The 23,784-nt window shown below is 39.3% G+C and overlaps 1 protein-coding gene across 1 annotated transcript; it reads right to left on the bottom strand.

Moving 5' to 3' along the window:
* Positions 1–1,635: 1,635 nt before the first annotated feature.
* On the bottom strand, positions 1,636–6,239 carry LOC109237082 (flavonol synthase/flavanone 3-hydroxylase). The gene is made up of 3 exons (XM_019403338.1): positions 5,616–6,239; positions 2,113–2,440; positions 1,636–2,031 (listed from the first exon to the last, which is right to left on the bottom strand). Exons 1-3 carry the CDS (start codon positions 6,113–6,115, stop codon positions 1,819–1,821), a joined length of 1,041 nt encoding a protein of 346 aa, XP_019258883.1. The 5' UTR covers positions 6,116–6,239; the 3' UTR covers positions 1,636–1,818.
* Positions 6,240–23,784: the final 17,545 nt, after the last annotated feature.

Genomic DNA, 23,784 nt, shown 5'->3' with positions numbered 1-23,784 from the left:
AATCCTCTTCAAAAATCGCCTCTAGAGTATTTAGAGTTGAAAATGGTTTAAAATGAGCTAAGTTCCGACTTTCCCATCTTTTACCCAGCTGCAGTTATATCAATTGCGAACTCTTGTTCCCAATTGCGACCATCGCAAATGCGAATAGTGCTACCGGCTTGCATAACTCGCAAATGCGACAAAAATATTGCATCTGCGAGGCATCATTCCATCACAAATGTGATCAAAGGTTCGCATATGCAATCAAAGGTTCGCATTTGCGAACCTGCCTATTCTAGTTCACAGTCGCAAAAGCGATTAACGTATCGCGAAAGCGATATACACCTGTCCGCAATTGAACATTTCTTTGCAAATGCGAAACTTGCCCTGTCCAGCCCTTTATCGCAAATGCGAGCTCGACTTCACAAAACCGGAGTTTGCATTTGTGAATAGGCCCTTTTAAATGCGAGACCTGCAGTTCAACACCAGAAACAGACCACTGCAACTAGCCCGAATCAATCTGCAACACATCCGAAACTCACCCGAGCCCCTCGGGCTCCAAACCAAATAGGCACACAAGTGTAATAACATCATAGAAACTTGTTCGCTACCTCAAATCATCAAAATAATATCAAACAACAAGAATCGACAGCTAAACTAAAGTTTTCAACTTAAAAACTCTTTTTTTCACAATCTATCACATAATGCGCTGAAATGTGCTCGGATCACCCGGGACCCCGACCAAATGTGTGTACAAGTCCAAAAAGATCATACGAACCTACCAAAATTGTCAAAATACCGATCCGAGGTCGTTTACTAAAAATATTGATCGTGGTCAATTTTAGCCTCATTTTAAGTCAGAATCACTTTTTCTTTTAAATTTCACATAAATGCTTTTCGAAAAACGATACGGACCATGCACGCAAATCAGTAAATATTAAATAAAGCTATGAAAGGTCTCAGAACACATAAGTTAAGGCTACTATCAAAACGACCTATTTGGTCACCACACATAGAACATACTCCATTGGCACCTGGATTTCCCACTTCCTCAATCTATCTAGACAACATATTTTGTAGTATTAGCCATAAGATGTAGTGATGCTTTGGATAATACCTTTCACCATGATAAATGTTGACTTGGTTTTTATTTCCTAGTCTTTTTCTTTTTGTAAGATGGTCGGACTTGTTGTCCAAAGTTGTTTAGGACTTTAGTTAATGTTATTGTTAGGCTTCAATTTCAAGAATAAACATCTTGAATTCAAGAAAGGGTTTCTTGAATTCAGTCTATCTTTAATATTTGTCTTCTTTATTTGTTTTTAACTTTTGTTTTTTTTTTCTTGTTTTTCCTTAGTAATTCTTGGACCCTTGATGTATTGTTATCACTTTCGTTCAAGCTAAGAAGGGACTACATTTATATGCTTTTTCTTTCATTTAACTTAATATTACCTGAAATTCACTTCTGAACAGTTAAGGAAAACAAAGATTATAAAATCTAATCTTAATAGAGTTCCTAGCCGTTGCTGATGGGACAAAAAAAAAAAAAAAGAGCTCCCTAATTGTTTCCTCCTTTACAATCCTCGTAATTCTACTTGTAGACTGTAGTTTGAGTATTGTTTTATAATTTGCCATGTCCAAAGTTAAACACACTGCAAAGCAAAGCAACTATTTACATGTAAATAAAGTATTAATGAATCGATCAGTTATTGGCTAGTATCAAAAAGTTTTAAGTCTAACCATATAGTCCTTTATAATAATAAGACATACAAACCATAATATAATAGTAATACTGACGAATATACTAGCTATTCGCTGCCAAACAAATATAGAGGAGTTTCTTCACTGAGGAAGCTTGTTAAGCTTACAATAGACATAATCCTTGTACTTCTTGGTCTTGAATTTGGGTGGATTGGCCTCATTAACCAGCTTAGGAATTGGCCCAACTTCATGCTCTGGTGGTGGCTCCAAGAAAACTGGCCATGACATTCTTGTCTTGTCCTTTGTCACTGTTGTCCTATGGTACACACTCTTGTATTTCCCATTGCTAAGAATCTGTTCAATCATTTTGTCAATTTCCCATTGATTGAAAAAATCATACATGAATTTAAGTGAGTATGAATGAGATATATATACCTCAACTTGGTCACCAATGTGGACAATTAGGGCATTTGGTATGTACTTGACATCATACCAATGACCATCCTTGAACACTTGGAGGCCTTGGACTTCATTTGGGACAAGAATGGTTATATGGGACATGTCTGTATGGGCCACAACTCCAAGTGCCAAATCAGGCCTTGGGCATGGTGGGTAATAATTGATCTTCAACAAGTAAACTATATCTTCACCTCCTGCTGCCTCCATCATTTCATGCGCTTCTAACCCAAGCCCAAGTGATAAGCTCTTAAAGATCTTCTCCGCAACTTCTCGCAGCCTCTTGGCGTATTCCTCATTTGCTTCCCTACAAAGATTTTTTTTAGCATTTTGTTAGAGGGATTAAATGGTATAAAATTCAAGATTTTATTAATCTTGTGTTTGATGAGGGTTTATACTACAATCATGGGATGATTATCTATCCCATATAGAAGGTTGATTAATTTATCCTAATTATATATAATTACAGGATAATAATTTTAGAATAACCTGGTTTTAAGTCAAACAATCTCTAAAAGACATAGCATGCACTAATGAAAATAGAATGTTAAGCTTTCCGATAACCTGAATCACTTTAGAATTATTACCCTAGCACATTAACGATAATAATAGATCTCATCATAGACCATAATTGTATTATTTAATGTTGAGACCTAATGTGCAATTTTATTAAGCGGTAAATAGTCATGCTTGTTATGATATAGCAAAAATTAACAACTACTAGTAAGTAGTATGGCATAGGGTGGGGGGGAGAGGTTATGTGGGGATACCTAATATGATAGGGGCAAAGTTTGGTGGGGCTAGGGCCTATATGTCCATATTCTACCGTAGTTAAGGTGAATGGAATAATCAACAAGGATTGTGGTTAGGAAAATAAAGGGAAGTACTCTTTTATTATTAATTATTAGAGGTTTTGGATTCGAGTTTTAAGTATTGAATCATAGCAGAAGAAAAAAAAAAGCTTAGGAATATCTCAAATTAGATACAAATTTAGTCCCCACATGGCTTGATTCAACATTAGAAAAAGTTTCAGCTATGGTCCTAGAGCATTTTGAGTGTGATAATTGAGTATATAGAAGAGTTTGATTAAAAAAGGAATGAAATAAATTTCATACTAATTGATGTAAAATGTCATATTCTATTTCATTCAACCATAAGCATCATATACATCTAGTATCATAAATACAAAAGTCCTAATATAGCACAACTTGAAAACTTAAAAAGGGAACCAGTTATAGATGTGCATAGAATATAGACCTAATTCACCAAATCTAGGTGATGATGAAGTCATGAAGATATATCTAGGTGTGTGCGTCTACAAATAGTTTTGTTATTTAATTTGTACAATTATAAAAGTTTTAACTCAGTGACGCTGATAAACTCTTCCTAAATTTTTTCTTCTGTTTTTGCTAAATTCACATGCATATAAAGAGACAACAATTGATTCTCTCAACTAATCTGGGGCACATAATACTTCCTATCACGTCTAAGATTAAAGATTTGGTGCAAAATACCGTGGGAATTCAATATTTGATAAATAAAAAATAAGGTGTCCCTCTTAAATAAAAATACTTTAAACCTCACTCAATTTCAAAATCAAATTCAAGTGTAGAACTGCCCAAGATTATACAAAAAGATAACAACAACTTTCATAACCAATGACGACATTTTCCTTTCTCTCTTCTCTTGCAGTTGGCAGTCTTAGTCAACCTTATTCCGGGCTTCTCTTCTACTCTATCTACTTAATGAATTGGTTGATACAGTCTTTTTTCTAAACTTCTGATTGAACTGTAAGATAATGGGAGAGAAGGCAATCGTCATATTACTCACGAAAAACCATTATTCCATCCATTTAAAAAATGACATTATTCCCTTACTAATCCATTTTAAAAAGAATGATACCTTCCTAAATGTAAAAATAATTTAACTTGACATTATCCTTTTATCTTAATTACAAACTTTTATATAGCCATATAAATATGATAGCATATTAAATGCAATGATAAGTTTAAAAATTCTATAGCCACACAAATATTATAGTATATTAAGACCGGTAACAAATTTTTTTTTTCTTTTTAAGCTTTATGTTTACTACTTTATGCCTAATCTAATTATGTCGTATAAATTGAAACAGGCGGCATATTTTCATTAGTTCAATGGAATTGTCTTCTTCAAACCCGTAACACGTGTTTTCGCTGTGAATTGCAGAGTACAACTACTCTCAGTGACGTTGGGCGTAAGTGGTCTTGGTTAGAACTAAAACAAAAAGAGTAATTCTGGCTAACCCTTTTTAATTAGTCAATTCCCATGACGATGTTGACAACAATGGCTACTTCTTATGGTAGACTCCTAATTCCATGACAGCGAGCTGGCAGAATTTAATAAAATTCCAAGACGCAGCATTTCTCTCTCTCTTCGGCATAGTAACATTTCGGACTACCACCAAAGGATGTGGTGCAGTAGATAGGACTGCTCCTCCCGTAACTAGGGGTCTCGAGTTCGAGCCCTGTGTATGGAAAAATCTTTGGTAGGAGCCCTACATGGCGCGAATCCAGATATAGTCGGGCTCCAATGCGTGGACCGGACACCGGATGGAAAATCAAATAAGAAAAAACATTTCGGACTCGTTTGTCCATAAAAAAAAAAACTTTTTTTTAAATATTATTTTAAAAATATATTTGTACATGAAATGTTGCAAGTTTTTTAGAATTTTTAAAAAATGAGCTTTTTAAAACCAAAACTTTTTCAAAATTTTCAACAAAAAGAAAATGCTCACTCGTAAAACTGCAATATGTTTTCAAGTGAAATGCATGTCGAAACATAATTTCAAATTACAAAAACCATTTCAACTTAACTTTACATACTACTCCCTCCATTCCAGTTTATGTGAACCTATATCCTTTTTGATCCGTTCCAAAAAGAATGTACCCTTTCTAAATTAGGAAATAATTTAGCTTAAACTTACAATTCTAATCTTCTATAACCACACAATACTCTTGGCCATTTTTTAACTTGTTTAGGACCCCAAATTTCAAAAGTATTATTTTTTCTTAAATTCCGTGCCCAGTCAAATGAGTTCACATAAATTATATATATATATATAATTTTTATGTCCAAATGCCTACTTATTTGAGTAAGGTCGAGTGGAAGGAAAGTGTGATGGGAACCTAAGATACAGATTTATATGACAGATCCATCTCATTTCTCGACAGTGGTTTGGTTTAATTTACTAATACGCATTTAACATGTCTAGGATATAAGATTTGATACTTTTATTTTTCTGCATAAAGAAAAGCTTCAAAATCTATTCTAACAAATCCCTAACACAAACGACAAGACCTTAACAGCCACGAAAGTGGCATGCATATTTATTTTAGAGTTGATTCTGCTTCTATACAGGCATCACATAATAACAAAAATAATTACACAAATTTATTTTAAGGCAAGCGAAAAGATGAAATATATGAAGTGAGAAAAAGAACCTGTAGGAAGGAGGATTTTTAGGCCAATAACGATAATTGATGGCAGAAGGAGGCCAAATCTTATGGAACAAATGATCAACCCAACCTCTTTTCCCTTCTAGTTCCTTCTGCAAAGAAGTACCATAACCTTCAATATTCTGTGACCCTGGATTCTTTGCAATCATCTCTTTCTCCTCTTGTGGTACAATCTCGAAGAATTCTTTCCCTACTTTTTGCAAATTCGAAATAACCTCATCTGGAATTCCATGATTTGTCACTTGAAATATCCCCCACTCTTTGCTAGCATCGGACATGAGTTTCACTACATTTTTATCGTCTATGTCGATTACTGGAACTTGAAGTACCACACCATGCAACGTTGTGGACGCTGGCTGCTCCTTCTCTGACCTAATATATTCTGATGGAATTGTGTCCATGCATTTTGATATTGACGCTATTGCTTGTACTCTTGCAACCTCCATTGTTAGGGCTGTTGCACTCTGAGCTTCAGCTGTTTTCATTTTTTTCTTAAGACCCAAAATACACGTTCATATATGGATTTTGTTTCCGTTATATAGGGAACTGATGCGCTGTATTTTTACTACTTCTCGTTGCCGAGCTTCTTGTCTATAGTCTATACCTAACACTCTCAAGGATAATAGGATTCAATAAAAATAGGGATTCCCTTTTCTTTCTCGTGGATGACTTACGTGGAACATTGTGGTTCATTAAAACTACCTACCAAACTTCACTTGCTCGTGTAAGTCGAATCTGAAATTAAAATTATTTATTATTGATCCCCTTTTTTCATTTAATTGTGTATCTTAATTAGTTTGATTAAACAAAATTTTGTGATTTTGAAATAAAATATGTATGGCATACTAAAATATGTCGTTTAATTTAAACATGTTCATGTCCATTCATCAAGAATAAATTAAAATGAAAATATTGATATTGATATACTACTAATTATAATGAGGCCACGTTCTTTTAGAAATATGATAAAAAGATAAAGAAAATATTTAAGTGTTAACATGATAGAAAGCGACACTTGGGTATTGTAGTTACCACTCCTTCAACCAACCTCGAATTAGCATTACAACTAGAGAAGGGTTCCTCGGGTCAGCAGCCACTCCTTCAAACTACCTCAAAATTCTTGTTTGGGTGAGTTGTCCAAACACAACTAGAAATTGACATGTTGTATGCACAATAGTGTATATAATAGTACTACTATACACCTGTTTCCACAAAAGAAAAGGTATAATAATATACTTGTCTCTCAATGAGTTTATCGTTTCTAGAAGAATTTTATTTTAATTAGTCCTGAGTTACTTTCCACCCATTGTTTTATACCGAAATATTTTTAAATTTGATCGCGAATTCAAATATATATAAATAGTTTTAACTTCTTAAAATAAAATTTACATAATTATAAATTACATATATAAATCACAATAATTAAAATTTTAAAATATTAAAAAGAATATGAAAAAATCACGATATAATAACTTGTTTAACTGTCAAATTACGAACTGCATCACATAAATTAAAACAGTAAAAGTAATACAGTTTAGATATCATCGACGGTACATTTGCGTTGATGCGCAGGGAGCGTAATTAAGGCTAAAGATATTCTTCTTTTTTATATTTTGTCATAAGTTAAATAAATTTATAAGAGGTAATTAAAAACATGAACAATATTGAAACTTACATAATTTTTTTAATTGAATTATAAGAGGTAAAATATGAAGAACATTGGTGTTTACCCTATAAGCGGGTAACAATTAAATTTGTATGCGATTTTAAGGATATGTGGAGTTAATTGATTCGACACAAATAAGCAAGCATGTTATATAAACAAGTTAAAGATAAAATGAATAATAAAACCAATTATGATGTTATGGCCAGGCTCGTATCTAGGTTGGGCAGTAGTTTTGCCATTGATCGGACCCTCGGTTCCAAGCCAATTGCGTATGAAGAACAACAATAAAATAAGAATTTTGCAATATCTAGAAAGCAGAAAATGAATTTGTATTGCCTTGGTTTGCGTGTTAAAATATATGTTATCTAAGAAAAAACTTTTCCTTTATAGTAGGAGAGTTTCACCCTAGTACAAGTCTAAAAAGATAAAAATCATCCTCTCTCGTTAATTACTGATCCGTAACTACCATCGAGTGAGATCCGCGCCGTGAGATCCGGTTGGTTCCAGATATCACAACCCTATATTTGTCTCCTACAATCGTTCATTGTGTTTCCCAAAGTCTCAGAACTCGTCCCGAGTCCGGGATGCATCGTCTTATCAGGTCCGATGTCGAGCACTCCGTTCGGGCCTTGATACAAAGAGTTCCTAGCTTCGGTTTCGATTTCATATATTCATACTCTTACTTCGTTTGATCCACCAAGAAATCGGGGTGTGCGTTAGCCCCGATTTCATTCGAATCTTCATACTTCCCTTCAAATCTTCATATTTTCCTAGATCACGATGGCTAAAACTTCCAAGTCAGTACCTCAGCAGACTGTCCCTTCATCTTCCCACCCGATTGCAGATGCCGAGCTGGTTGCTCCCGAGGTGGCTCTAGAGCCCCCCATGAAATGCTTCATACCTGGGGGCTGCTCGATCGGGATGACTTCAAGGTCGAAGGCCTCTAGCCAACAAGACCGGGGTGATGGAGAATCGAGATACATATGCTCTCTCACCGAAGAAACCCTACCCGTAGACCGAGCAGACTGTAAGTGGGAGGGTAAAGACGTGGTTATCCCTAGGCCCAATGACGATATAACTACTCACGAACAGGGGTACCTGAGTGTTTACACTTGCCCCTTCATGCTCGCCCCTATGGATCCCGTAGTTCTTGCTTTCTGCAAGAGATATGAGGTGTGCATTGGGCAAATCCACCCATCTTTTGGAGGATTATGATCCTATCGCGCCACTTCGTAAATAACATCGAGTCTCGCCGGTTCACCCTCGACCACCTACTCCGTTTGTACAGTCCCTGAATCTTCTGAGTGGGACTGATCAAGCTTGTCCGCGGAGCAAGCAAGGATCCTTTCTTGAGCATTGATGAGGATCGAGACCGAGGTTGGCAGGGGCGGTTCGTTCGGGTGAAAATCGATGACCTAATTCCCCCCGAGTTTCTGTCGTTCCCCGATGAGTGGAACGCATCCCGTAAGTATTGTCTTTCTTGGGCATTTCTTCCCTTTTATTTCTTTTTCTCATCACTAGTGTCTGTGGGCATAAGCAGTTGCCCGAGTCCCAAATATAATCCCCCGATCCAAGGAGTGGATCGAGGGGATTTGTAAGCAAACGCCTTACTCCAAGCGCACATGGTGCAAGCTTTCGAAGGGCAGATGGGAGGCCCGTTCTCATGGTGAAGTTCTTTCCTGAAATTGTTACTATCACGCTTTTAACTCACATAGTGCTAACTTTCCCTTTTTTTTCTTGCAGGTCTGCCTAAGACCACTGAACATATGCTGCTTGATGAGGACGAGGACCCGTCTTTGCCTACCGAACCCTTCATCTCGGGACTGCACGGGGCAGCCGCGAAGGAGGAGAAGAAGAAAAAGAGAAAGTCTTCGGGTTCCCCGGACCCCGAGGGGAAGAGTAATAAAAGGGCGGCCACCCAAGCCCGGATGCCCAAGAAGAATACCAAATCTAGGGCACCAGACCCCTGCTATCTCTACTGGCTCACGGATGATCCCGAAGAAGATGACATCTTTTATTCGTGTATTATTTTTGGTTCCTTAGCATAGAATCAGATATAGTTCCGGGGTATTCATTTTATGGAAGTTCGAGCGAAGCTCGACTTCTATGCAACTTTGTTTTCTGGTGGCTTGCGAAAACTCGATGCGATCGGAGGTTCCCGATGCTTAACTATTTTTAGATGATGCTTTTGCCGAGGGTAACCTTTTAGTAGATTTCGAGTTTTTGTAAAGGCCTTACTTTCTGATTACGAACTTCGAACATCTCCGAGCTATTTTTAGGGTGGCCCTAGCCTTTTATTTTTTGGCACCGCCTAATAGGTTTAGTGCCTCCAAGATTTATTAGCCTGGGTCATCCGTATTTTCTTCGGGCGATAGTCCCCGAATAAGGGTAGCCCTTAGGCTCGATAGTCCTCGAGCAGGGGTAGCCCCTAGGCTCGATAGTTTCCGAGCAGGTGTAGCCCGTGGGCTCTAGGATCCGGAATCAAAGAAGCATAAAATGTGTAATAGCAAGGCAAAACTTTATTTCATTTCTCAGTGTGTAAAGTACATGATCGAAAGCGCACAAAAATTTGTGTCATGGCTAGAGTGGACTATGTGAGCGCGGTTCATACGATTGTTTGGCCCTTACAATGAATCCTAACCACCAAACCTTAGCTTCTAGCATAAAAATTTTTCTTTTTTCCTTGCTAAAAACCTTAATCCGAGAGTAATGGCCCCCAGTATTCGAGGTCAAACTTGTGAGGGCTCAGATACTGGTTATGTAAAGCAAATGATCATTGACTCCGGTTTGAAACCAGTCTTCGAATCTAGGTTAGCACGTTTTACTATTGTTTCGTTAAAAACCTCATCGTAAAACCTATTTTGGGACAAAACCAGTTCAAGGGAAAAAGAGTGCAACACGTGCTTTCAGACCTAGTAGCTAAATCCATCATTGGTCGTTTACCTGCAAATGTTAGTCCGATTCATAATATGATTAAAGAGAATTAAGTTCGTACCTTAGCAGTAGTACCTCTAAGTGTGTAACGTTCCAATTGTTCGGTAGTTGCACACCGATTCCTGCTTCGAGTTTGTACGAGCCTTTGCCGGTTATTCCGACTACTCGATATGGTCCTTCCCAGTTCGGTCCCAGATTCCCTTTGTTCGGATTCAGGGTGTGTAATGTTACTTTCCTCAACAGTCCCAGCTGAAAGTGTCAGAGGCCGGCTCTTCGGTTGTAGTATCTTTCTATTTGCTATTTCTGGGCGGCCAACCGGACCAGGGCGCCCTCCCGCCTTTCATCCAATAGTTCCAGGCTCGTAATCATGATCTCGCCGTTTGACTCTTCTATCGCATATTGGAACCTGAGGCTTGGTTATCCCACTTCAACTGGTATTAAGGCTTCGTCCCCGTAGACTAACAAGAACAGAGTGGCTCCAATACTAGATTTCGAGGTCGTACGGTATGCCCACAGGACTTCATGCAGGATTTCCTTCCATTTCCCTTTAGCATTAGTCAACCTCTTTTTTAGGTTTTGAAGTATGGTCTTGTTTGTTGATTTTGCCTGCCCGTTTCCACTAGGGTGATAAGGCGTTGATATTATCTTTTTGAGCTTGTGGTCTTCAAAAAATTTATTTACCTTGCTGCCGATGAATTATTTTCCATTATAGCAAACGACCTCGGTCGGTATCCCGAATCGGCATATTATGTGGTCCCATATGAAGTCAATTACTTCTTTCTCCCAGACATTTTCGAACGCTCAAGCTTTGACCCATTTGGAAAAATAATCGATCATGAATAGTATGAATTGAGAATTACCGGGTGCCCAAGGTAGGGACCAATGATATCCATTCCTCACTTCATAAACATTCACGGGGACAAGACCGAGTGGAGTAGTTCTCCCGGTTGATGGATTATCGGGGCGTGTCTTTGATAATCATCACACCTTCATACGAAGTCCTTCGCATCTTTCTCCATCTCGGTCCAGTAATAGCTGGCCCTGATTAATTTTCGAACCAAAGATTCTGCCCCTAAAATGGTTCCCGCAAGTGCCTTTGTGAACTTCTCTCAAGGCGTATTCGGTATCTGTCACGACCCCAAACCCGGTCGTGATGGCGCCCAACAACATTGCTAGGCAAGCCAGACCACAATCGTTCCCAAATTAACCGTAAACCTCAAACCGACAATCTAAAGAGATTATAATAGTTTTAGAATAATAATAATCCAATATTTATAATAGAATAATACTGAGAAAAATACGAAGTCTGATAAAACGCTCCCAAAGACCTGGGGTCACGAGTCTAGAGCCTCTAAAACAATCTGAATAACAATATCTGAACGAAAATACTCACGTCTGGAAATGTATATATAATTAAAACTGAAATAGGAAGAGTAGTCAGGTCCTGCGAACGTCAAGCAGCTACCTCAACAACTCTGATAAGCTCTGGAAAATAAGGACTGCTCAGCTACGCCTCCGGTGTACCTGAATCTGCACACAAGGTGCGGGGAGTAGGGGTGGGTACTACCGACTCAGTGAGTAATAAGCATATAAAATGTCTGAAGATAAGAAATCCACGAAATGCCACAAAACAAAGCTAAAACTAACAATCCAACACCTAACTACGAACTAACAGCAAAACAACTCCAAATATATCAGTCAAGTATAATGTAAAGATGCAATGCAATGCACATGACCGCTACGGCGCGTAGGCCGATCCATTTAACGTCGACAGAGCTCACTGGGGGTGTGTACAGACTCCGGAGGGGCTCCTTCAGCCCAAGCGCAATATAATCATATCATTCGTTGCGGTGTGCAGCCCGATCCATACTCAGTCCACAATTTGCATATGAGTCACGTAACAGATTCAATTAATTTTCCCAATTTCCAATTTATTAAGGAGAATATACTTTAGATATTTAACTTCAGGAAAAGTGACTTAGCGTTTCATAACAGTGATTAAACACAGGACTGAGATCAATGATTATACAAAGCATGCTATCACAATGACAATCATCCTCTAAGGATGCTACAAATCAGCACAAGGCCCCAAACACGGCAATAAGCCCAGATATATTCAATACAGGGTGCGTATCAGTCACCAATATAGAAATATTCTTGTTCGGGATGGACTAAGTCTCAATCCCCAGTCATAACCAATCCCGCACCTGCCATGGGGTGCGAGTCACGCCCTACAATAGCGTCACAATGTGATCAGCCGGGGTTTCAAACCCTCAGGCTATCATATATACCAACTACTCACCTCTAACCGGCCGTAGAATGGTCCGCAATGCCTTTTCCTTTCGTATCGACCTCCTCGCGCGTCGAATCTAGTCAAAATCACAGCGAATACATAAATATGGGTTAAAGAAACATAACGCAATCAAAAATACTCGAAAAGTACTAAAATTCACGAAGTTGGTAAAACCCGAGCCCCAGGCCCACTTCTCGAAAAATTCCGAAAATCACACCAACGGATTCCTCGTCTCGCCACGAGTCCGTACATATAAAGTTTACCAAAATCGGAACTCAAATGACCTCTCAAATCTTCAAATCTTATTTTCAAATCCCTAGGTCCAAAATCCCTAATTTACACCTCAAAAACATGTAATCTAGTCGGATTATTCGATGATAATTCAATATTATGGAGTAGAAATAATCACAAGTGACTTAACTCAAGATTTCCCATGATTTCTTGCTCAAAATCGCCCCAAGCCGTGTTATTTCGCAAGAAAATAGGTAAAAAAAAACGGGCAGAAACGCAGCAGGTTTTAATAAGCAAATCTGGTCGCTAAAGACCCAAATCTGGTCGCTAAAGGTGCTAATCTGGTCGCTAAAAGTGCCACACCAGACCTGATGCACCAACACTCTTTAATTTCACTAAAAAGGCTCTAACTCCTTCGTACGAACTCGGAATTAGACGATTCTTGTTCCTATGAGTGACAAATAATAATACGAACACAACCCTTCAATCGAAACTCAATTCGGAGCTCATTTGCCCAATGCGATATCCATTTCGCTCGTTAAACAATTACTCATGTTTCGCGTCAAAAACCCAATCGCGACTTGATGAAATTAGACCAAAATTTCCAGATCAGTCCTATAATTCATTATCAAAATTTCGGAAGTCTCGGAATCAAATTTGGATCTCTAGAACTAAAAATGAACCTTTAGATCATTACATTTATGCTCAAAACGGCAAAAATCTTTCAAAAACTCTTCCAAAATTTATCCGAGCCTCATGGGATCCCAACAAAGTATACTAACAAGTCCCATAATATATTACGGACTTGCTCGAGGCCTCAAATCACATCAAACAACGCTAAAATCATGAATCAACCTCCAATCCAAGCTTTATGAACTTTAGAACTTCCAACTTCTATTTCCGATGCCGAAACCTATCAAATCACGTCCGATTGACTTCAAATTTTGCACACAAGTCCAAAATGACATAATGAAGCTACAGCAACTCTCATAATTCCATTCCGACTCCCGGATCAAAATTTCACCTATCAACCGGAAATCGCCAAAATACTATCTTCGCCAAAATAGGCTAACTTCTTCACCGGACCTCCAAAATTACNGCCCACTTACTCGAAAAATTCCGAAAATCACGCCAACAGATTCCTCGTCTCGCCACGAGTCCGTGTATATAAAGTTTACCAAAATCGGATCTCGTTTGACCCTCCAAATTCCATTTTTTCATCACAGCTTTCCAAGCCCTAGCTTGACCTGTTTTTGATGAATTTTTTACAATTTACATGTAATTTCTACCATAAATTCGAATATTTAGGCCAAGGAACTTACCTCCAAGTTATTCTCAGTCAAAAACCTCGAATTTCCTTGTTCAAAGCTCTTAGGAACGTCAACAATGGAGGAAAAATATGAAAGGGTCGCAGATGAAATATTATTTTAAAACCCTTCTGTCGCCCAGCAATTTTCGCTTCTGCAGTCCCGCTTTCGCTTATGCGGGACCGCTTCTGCGGCCATATTTCCGCTTAAGCGGTTTTCACTTAGAAGCCCGGACTTCGCTTATGCGACCCGAAGTCCGCTTCTGCGGTTCCTTCAAAGACCGCTTCTGCGGCACCTTGTCCGCTTATGCGGACCCGCTGGTGCGAGCCACCTTCCGCTTCTGCGGAATTTCCCTAGCCTGCTCCTAAGTCACAAATCATCCCCCAAAACTAGTCGAATCATCGAAAATCCATTCCGAGCCTTCTAACTCATAAGTCAACATTCGGTTGACTTTTCCAAGCTAACCTTCTCATAAAGAGACTTATTGTCTCATTTCCAATCGAACTCTATCCGAATTACTTCAAATTTTCCAAACACATATAATGAAACATATAGAAGCATAAAACGGGGAAAACGGGGCGGTAACTCCCGTAACGACGGGTCGGGTCGTTACAATTGAACCGATAACTTAAAAAAAAATTTGAACCCTTAGCATATTGGTCCTTAAAAACTAGCCCAAGTATGAAGCATATTCGGTTAGATTTTGTAAGAGCTACCCAATCATGGGCCTCTGTGCGGGCCCAAATGGAAAGTATGATAGAACTAGGACCCTTGAATTAAGACCTCGTGGTCTCATAGTTTATTAGATGACTGGCCTTTTATACAACTGGGCTTTATTTGTTTTACTCAATCTGATAATGAGTTCAAAAACTGGTTTTAATCATAACTGGAATTGACAACTCTTTAATTGTTTGAAATTCAAATCTCATACACATTTCAATTTGTTTGCATTTCTGATGAGCTAATACACTAAATCTGGGAATTTAACAACTTTTAATGTCGATCAATACTCCCTTAAACAACTCAATCATGGACTAGACATTAGAAGTAGCTACTACTATTTATTTCTGATTTCTAACAAATAACGCGTTAAGCAAATTGAAACAACCAGTCCACTTTCAGATTCGAATGTTATGTTAATATATTCTAACAGGACTAAAACTAACATGATTAAACCAAATCATATTCTAAGCTCAAGTTCCAAGCATGATAATAAGACTAACACTAATTAAATCTAAAACTATTCAACAGGACACCCATATAATTCTCTAAAATCAAGAAATTCGGTTAAAAGCAGTCCAAACAGTCCTGTTAATACACATAATATAATGTTCAAATGAATACATGGGGTGAAATGCATTTAACTAGGGTAAAATACTGAAAATAAAAGCAGCTTGCACTTCATTACTTCTTCCAATTTGATCACACATTGAGCTCAAATTTCATAAGTCATTTGGAGCTGAAGAATACCTGGAATTCGAATAACAATAAGAAGAAGGAGAAGTCAGCAGCAACTGGCAGTAATCAGCAACAATGAGCTCAAATCCAAAAACCCAGCAAATAATATCAAATGCCCAGGAATTGATTTCAAATGGACAGATACCAGCAAACAAACTCAGATCAGCTTGAATAGACCAAATTGAAACTTAGAAATCAACCTAGGAGCTTATGGAACCTCAACTACTGAATTACCAGGATAATGCAAACCATTTTTCAATCTTATAGAAGCTGGAAATTGGATCTAACAGCTGCAACTCAAAATTATCCTAAGAAACTTCAATGGAATAGTGTTTTTTGGAGTTGTTTGGTTGCCTGAAGTTTCAGAACTTTTCAGTATCTCTAAGTCTAATTTTTTTTGGATTTTTTTGAATCTTTGATCTCACTAGGCTTCTCAGATTTTTGAATTTTTGAATTTTTCCAGATCTGAAAACTTTCTAAAACTTCTCTGATTTTTTCCCTCTCACAAAACTTTTCAGATTTCTCAACTTCAAAAACTTCTAAAACTTGTGGGGATTTTTCAGATTTCAAAACTTGTAAAAGAGGGCATTAGAGGTGCCTTTTATAGGCAAGGAGTGGGGCAGAATGTTCTGGAAGCATTTTCCTATTTTCCCCCTTTTTATTTCAGAAATTGGCTATTAGACCCTGATTTTATGACTTGTTACCCAAGTTACTGCATTAAAATGCAGAAAACTTACATTTAGGCCCCCTTCTAGAAGGCCCTAGGGTATTCTTTTAGCTATGAAAAACCTAAACTACCCTTGCTTGAGTTCTAAAATTATTATGTCTTAACAAACCAGCCCTTTCCCGTGCCCAAATTACCCTTGACCACCCCTTAGAATTACTAACCCAAACAACCCTTTCATTTTAGTTAAAGTTTAACTATGATTAATCCTAGTGAATTTAAATCGGCTGCAACCAACCAACAAAACTAAAACTTAACAATCAGAAAACAAAACTAAATAACAATTGCTTAATCAGACTATTAAACCTAAGGATTGAAAAGCAGATTATTACCAGGAAAAGAGCAGACATGTTGAAATTGAATCAAAACTAACGAAAAATCCTATTGAACTAACAAGTAATCTCTTGAACTAATTAACCCGATATTTGAACATTAAAACTAACAGAAATACAACACAAATCAGATCAGGATTAACTAAAATCAGAAATAACACAGAAAACAAGCTAACTAACAACAAAAGCACGAATTAACTAATGAAAAGAAAAAGAAAAGAAAAGAATAATAGAGGTGAGAAGAGTCACTTACAGATTTTTGGACTCTACAAGAACTTCCCTTCGAAATTGGTTTCCAGTTAATATTATATGTCTATTCTGTCGAGAATAGGCCTATAATATTAACTAGAAATCAATCGCCTTTGAAAATTTCCAGAACAAACTCGAAACCCAGGAACCCTAGATTTAAAATCCACACAGTTTCGCTTAGATTCGAGTGATTCTGGTTAGGGATTAGGGATAAGGAGGGTTAGGGGAGTGTAGGGTATGAATTTGGGGCAGTTTGGACAATGTAAGGTTTTGGCCGGAAAATTTAGATTCAATATTTGAGCTTTTTGGCTATGATTCGAAGAAAACCAATACCGGATATGGAAAGCGGAGGACGAGGAGAGATTGAGGTATAATTTTGGGCGGAAAAGGACGCCGGCCGCCGGCGGCGGCGATTTTCGGCCAGCGGCGTTAGGGCGGAGGGCGGCGGGGACGTGGCGGAGTCAATGGCGGCTAGGGTTTCTCTAGGGTTTGGGGGGTGAGAGACGGGAGGTTAGAAGGGGTAGGGGGGCACGTTTGGACACTTTTATACTTAGACACCCTAGCTTTAGGACCGTCCGATCAAGAAACCTCGACGGTCCTGATCTAATCCCACGAAACGACGTCGTTTGAGGATTTAAGGTGCTGGACCGGGTGGAATCATTTGGGCCTGAATTCGACCGGATTTGGGGAGGGGTTTTGGTCCAATTTGGGCTGCTATTTAGCACTGGCCCAATATCAGGCCAGCCTGATTTGTATCTCTTTTCTTTTCATTCTTTTCATTTATCTTTTATTTACTTATTGTTTCAACTTTAAAAACCAAACAAAATTAAACCTAAAATTAATTCAACCTACCTAATTAAACTACAATTAAACTAATAAACCTAAAACTAAAATTAAAATCAATCAAAACAAATCAAAGTTTCTTTATGATTTTTATATTTTGTACAAGCCTAATTACTAATTAGTCTAAGAAAAATACAAAACTAAATCCTAAATGCAAATGTGCTATTTTTGTATTTTTTATGAATTATAGCAACTAAAAATGCACACAAAATGCAAACAAGACACAAAATCATGCAATTAATTCCTAAAAATTCAAATAATAAAAGAAAATTCTAATTCTAATGAATTTATAGGAGCAATTTAAGCGTGGCAAAAATCACGTGCTCACAGCAGGAAGTCTTTTCAGGGCAAGTATTTTGAATGTGGTACTTTTGGGGATATTTAAGAGAGTATTCAGCAGCTTATGAGCCTCAGGGCGGTGTGGTTTTATGCTTGGGTCTCGTGTGGTGAGTCTGGGTTAAAGATTGTGGTGTTATGGCGAGGAGAAGTATCAATTTGAAGGTAATTCAGAAGGAACTCGGATAGATAGGACAGCTTGGTAGTAGGTTGGATCGGCATGGCAATGGGTAAGATTAGTTTTTGGGTGTTTATGAGGTAATGAGTTTCTACAGGTATTTCGTGGCAATGCTCTTGGGTTTTTGGTGGCCTACGTAGCTTGGTTGAGTTAGAAGGATTCAGTCCTGACGGTTTGGTTTTGTGCCGATGGGGTTCAGAAAATTCCTGATGGTTTCTACCACGGTTAGAGATTTGTATTTTCTACTAGTGTGAGGAGCATGTGATGTATAGTGATTTTCTCCTAGATGGGATCGAATGGAAAGTTCTTGGCTAGTTGAGTATGTAGTTGCTTGTGGCTCGGCACGGATTATGAAGTTCTCACATTTATCATAGGATGGCATAGTATAAGCCGTATGTTGTGTAGGATTGCGATTTGCATGTGTAAGGTCATGGTTCAGTTCTGAAAGAAAGGTCGTAAATTCTTAGGCAGCATGGACAGTTTCAGGTAAATGTTACTACTAATTGGCATGGCTTGATGAGAGTGTATATTTCAGAAAGGGGCAATGTGTTGAGTTATGAATACTTTATTGGTATTTCGACACTCTCTTGGTTGACCGACTGCTGGAGTTCAAATTTTGCTTTGTGGCACAGAAGAATTCTAGGGGCATTCCTCGTGGGATGACCGTGTAATTGGAAAAGTGTGGGCATTCAGGCGGTGGAGTTGAGCTCAGAGACGGTATTTCGTATGTTCTATGAATTTGGAGACTGAGAGTCTCGTGAATAGATTGTTTCGTGGCTGTGGGCTGTGAAAATGCAGCCAAGGTTAGTCAGGGGTTAGTGTGCATTGTTATTCAGTCATGGTAGACTTTCGGAGGGTTATTTATCTATCGTGGGGAACTCGAGCCGATTTTGGGTTCATTGGTAGGCCAAATATGGATGTGTGTCTTGTATCGAGTCGGATCTGTTGACTCCGAACTGCTATTGTTGAGGAAGTTCCATTCAGTGGATGTTGAGCTTATTCGTGTTCTGAAATGATCTGAGTGTTACCCTTATATGTTACGGGAAGTTATGATGTGTTGGTTATATGCACATATGGTGCGGTTCTATTGGGGTCCTATAGAGGAAGTTGAGTGGGAAGAGTATTGGTATTGCTTGGTGGATGGCGTATTGGTTATGTTCTTTCGGGTGTTATGTCATCCGCTTCTCCGTGGTTATGGTAATGCACTTTGAGTACTTGACGTCGAATTGAGCGTGGTTATTGATTTTGAGCAAGGTGGCTTGAAGTATTTCATGTGGACCAGTGTTTGGATGGGATCGCATATTATGGCGAAGTTATGTTTGGATATGATCCTTGTGTTAGATCCGTGAATTTTGGTTCTACGGTGTGTGATGGGTTTTTAGCATTGCATTGTGGTGGTACTGGTGAGCTTGGGGTACAGATGTCTCATTTGAGTCATTTTTTTATGATTTTAGTACGTTTAGATTGTTGTTTATTGGTGCGTGGATTGCACGGGTTGTGGCTTTAGAGGGTATTGATGTGTCATGTCACTAGAGTAGTCGTGTTGGATGAGATGAGGTCATTGGACCTAGGATGAATACTATCGGATTCGATTTCAGCATGATGGGAGGATAATATCCTTGCCGAAGGAGAGGGAACTACATGACTGGTTGATCTAAGGAAATGGTTGTGATTTCTGTGTTTCTTTCATCATTGGCAGTATACAAAAGTGTTGGAATGAGGCTTTGTTTGATAAGAGGGTTATTACCGGTGTTGGGTTGTTCGAGCAGCTGCTGTGATTAGAAGTTATCGCTATGAGTGTTCGAGTTCTGTGGTATATCATGTGATTTCATCTTGAGTTGCGGTTATGGCTTGATACAGGGTTTTCGGACTTATTCAGTGTATAGATCTGAGATTCTAATCTTATAGATAATTTCGGAAGTGGAAATTTGATTCTAAGGTTATGGACTAGGGTGAGTTGTGAAATTTCAATTATGTTGTGTATCGTACCAATGTGGGATAGGGTGACGTGGGATCACCCCCGGGTATGTACATAGTGAGATTATACAGCGATTTGATGGCTTCTAGAACAACTCTGGACACGTTTGAGGACGAATGTATGTTTAAGTGGGGGAGGATGTATCGACCCGACTGGTCGTTTTGAGAATTTACACTTTGCTCGGTTGTTTGAGGGCATGACTAGCCCCGTATGATGTATTATGACTTATGTAAATCATCGGTTTTGGTTTTCACGATTATCGGAACAGATTTGGAAGAACAATTCTCAGCTTGAAGCTTTAAATTTGAAAGGTTTGACCAAGTTTTGACTTCTTAGTAGTTGACCTCGGATTGGATTTCTGATGGTTCTGTTAGCTCCGTTGGGTGATATTGGACTTGGGAGCGCGTCCGGAATGTGATTTGGAGGTCTGTGGTGGAATTAGGCTTGGATTGGCGAAATTAGAAATTTGGCTATTTTCGGTCGGCAATAGAAATCTTGATATCGGGGTCGGAATGGAATTTCGGAAGTTGGGGTAGGTTTGTGGTATCATTTGTGACGTGTGTGCAGAATTTGAGGTCATTCGGATGAGGCTTGATAGGTTTCGACATCGGTTACGGAACTTGGATATTTTGAAGATCTTAGGCTTGAATCCGAGTGTAATTTGGTGTTTTGATGTTGTTTTGAGTGTTCACAAGGTTCGCCTAATTTCGTATGGTTATATATGACATGTTGGTATGTTTGGTTGGGGTCCCGAGGACCTCGGGGTGATTTCAGATGGTTAACAGAGAGTGTGGATGTGGAATAATATAGTTGAAGCTACTTTTTCTGATGTTTCCGCACCTGCGGACTGGGAACCGCAGGGGTGAGGCCGCATGTACGCTCAGAGAACCGCAGATGCGGAAATGGTAAGCCAGGACTGGACTGCAGATGCGAAGGTTTGGCCGCATCCGCGAGGTCGCAGGCGCGACTTAAGGGTCGCAGATGCGAATATGGTGCAGTAAGTGAGTTTCGCACCTGCGAGGGAAATTCCGCATCTGCGGTGCCGCAGAAGCGGAAATGTGACCGCAGGTGCGATTTTGCTGGGCAGAAAACCCCAGCTCGAGGTTTTGTTCTTCATTTTCCGATTTTGGGCTTGAGGAACTCGGGAGAGAGGCAATTTTTCAAGGGATTTGAAGGAGCAACGTTGGGGTAAGTGATTCTAACCTATAATGGTTTAAATTTCATGAATCTATGGTTTCATTCATCATCTAATTGAGAAGTTGAGCTAGAAATTTGGGAATATTTACGGTTGGAAAATTGGAGAGCCGATTTTTAAGGATTTGAGTGATCAAATGAGGTCGGATTTCGATAAATTTTGTATGTATGGACTCATGAGTAGATGTGCTTTCTAGTTTTGTGACTTTTGTCAGATTCCGAGACGTGGGCCTGGGGCCGGTTCGAGAGGATTTCGTGATTTGTGCCTAATTTGATAGTTTTTCTTGTGGAATTCATTCCATTAGTGTATATTGATGGTATTGTTATGGTTGTGGATAGATTCGGAGCGATTGGAGGCCGAGTCGAGGGGCAAGAGCATCGCGGAGTTGGGATTTGACCAGTTTGAGGTATGTAATGATTGTAAATCTAGTCCTGAGGGTATGAAACCCCGGATTTCATATCGTTTTACTATTTTGAGGTGACGCGCATGCTAGGTGACGAGCTTGTGGACGTGCATTGTTGGGGGATTGTGACTTGGTCCGTCTCGTAGTAACTATTAAGTTGCGTATTTGACTGAAACTATATGATACTTGTGTGTTTTAGAAAGAATTTCTATAAATTAGGTTGAATGCCATATTTGGGCCTCACGCCAAAGCTGTTTGGACCCTTAGGGGCCTTTTCTTATTATCCTTTCACAGATTTGATTAAAAATCTAAACTCAGTCATGCTATGTTTACTGATTTCATAACTTAGACTTTATTACCCCATTTTGATGCATATAAAATGTTATTTTGGGCTGAGCACCCTGTTTTTACAGATAGCCCGAGTGGCTTGAGAGGTTTATGACTGAGTGAGGCCGAGGGCCTGATTTGTGAGGATATTTATGGCATTGGGTTGCACGCCGCACCATGTTGTTACTAATTCATGACTGAGTGAGGCCGAGTGCCTGATTGCGAGATATTGAGACTATGGCACGTGAGTTATCCGTGCAGATTCTGATATTGATGTTATAGCACGTGAATTGTCCGTGCGGATTATGGTGCTTGGGCTGTAGGAGCCCCTCCGGAGTTTGCACACCCCTAGTGAGCGCGGGTACCCTAAATGAGTGATATGATGTTTAGCCCGAGGGGCTGTTCTTGATTCATGTTTTGCCCGAGCGGCTATTTATGAGCGATTATGAGGTATGCCCGAGGGGCTGTATATAAGTGACTGTGAGATTTGCCCGAGGGGCTGTTTATGATTCATGTTTGCCCGAGGGGCTGTTCGCGAGGGATGTTGTACCCGAGGGGTTGTTTATGTTTTCATCATTTTTACTCACTGTTACATCACTTCGTTTGAAAACTGTTGAAAGATGTTTTAAACGGTTTTACTGAAACTGGATTGAAATGAGCTGAGTAGATTCAAAATCCTGATTTTAAAAGCCTACTGTATTCTACTGCGATTTCATTATACGAACTGCATATGTTTTATTGCTCGTCACTACTGCTCAGTCTTTATTTACGTTTATTACTTACTGAGTTGGCGTACTCACATTACTCCCTGCACCTTGTGTGCAGATCCAGAGGTCGCTGGACGTACTAGCGAGTGTTGATATCATCCATCACGGATCTGCCGGAGTTAGCAAGGTAGCTGTATGGCGATCGCAGCCCTGCTCTTCTCCCCCCTATCTTCCTATAGATGTTATTAGTTGTTTTCCAGACTGTATTGGTCTAGTATTATCGGACAGTTCTCAGTAGATGCTCATGACTTGTAACGACCCGACCCGTCGTTACGGGAGTTACCGCCCCGTTTTCCCCGTTTTATGCTTCTATATGTTTCATTATATGTGTTTGGAAAATTTGAAGTAATTTGGATAGAGTTCGGTTGGAAATGAGACAATGAGTCTCTTTATGAGAAGGTTAGTTTGGAAAAGTCAACCAAATGTTGACTTATGAGTTAGAAGGCTCGGGATGGATTTCCGATGATTCGACTAGTTTCGGGGGATGATTTGTGACTTAGGAGCGCAATCGGAATTGAATTTGGAGTTCCGGTGTAGAATCAGGCTTGAATTGACTAAGGTTGGATTTTGGCAAATTCCAGATGGTAGAATCAGGCTTGAACATATCTGTGCATTTGGTTGAGGTCCCGAGGGCCTCGGGGTGAATTCGGGTGGTTAAATGAGAGCTTTGAGGTGTAATTGCAGGTCTGATTTTGCTGTCATCTGGAGTTTCCGCTTCTGCGGAAATGGACCGCAGAAGCGGTACCGCAGAAGTGGGTACTTGGTCGCAGAAGCGGTCGTTGGCCGGCTAGGGAAATTCCGCAGAAGCGGAAGGTGGCTCGCACCAGCGGGTCCGCATAAGCGGACAAGGTGCCGTAGAAGCGGTCTTTGAAGGAACCGCAGAAGCGGACTTCGCGTCGAATAAGCGAAGTCCGGGCTTCTAAGTGAAAACCG

The sequence above is a fragment of the Nicotiana attenuata genome, unplaced genomic scaffold (genome assembly GCF_001879085.1).
Source record: "Nicotiana attenuata strain UT unplaced genomic scaffold, NIATTr2, whole genome shotgun sequence".
In the NCBI taxonomy this organism is placed as follows: domain Eukaryota; kingdom Viridiplantae; phylum Streptophyta; class Magnoliopsida; order Solanales; family Solanaceae; genus Nicotiana; species Nicotiana attenuata.
The sequence above is the reverse complement of the archived record's forward strand: the minus strand, read 5'-3'. Positions and strand labels throughout refer to the sequence as shown.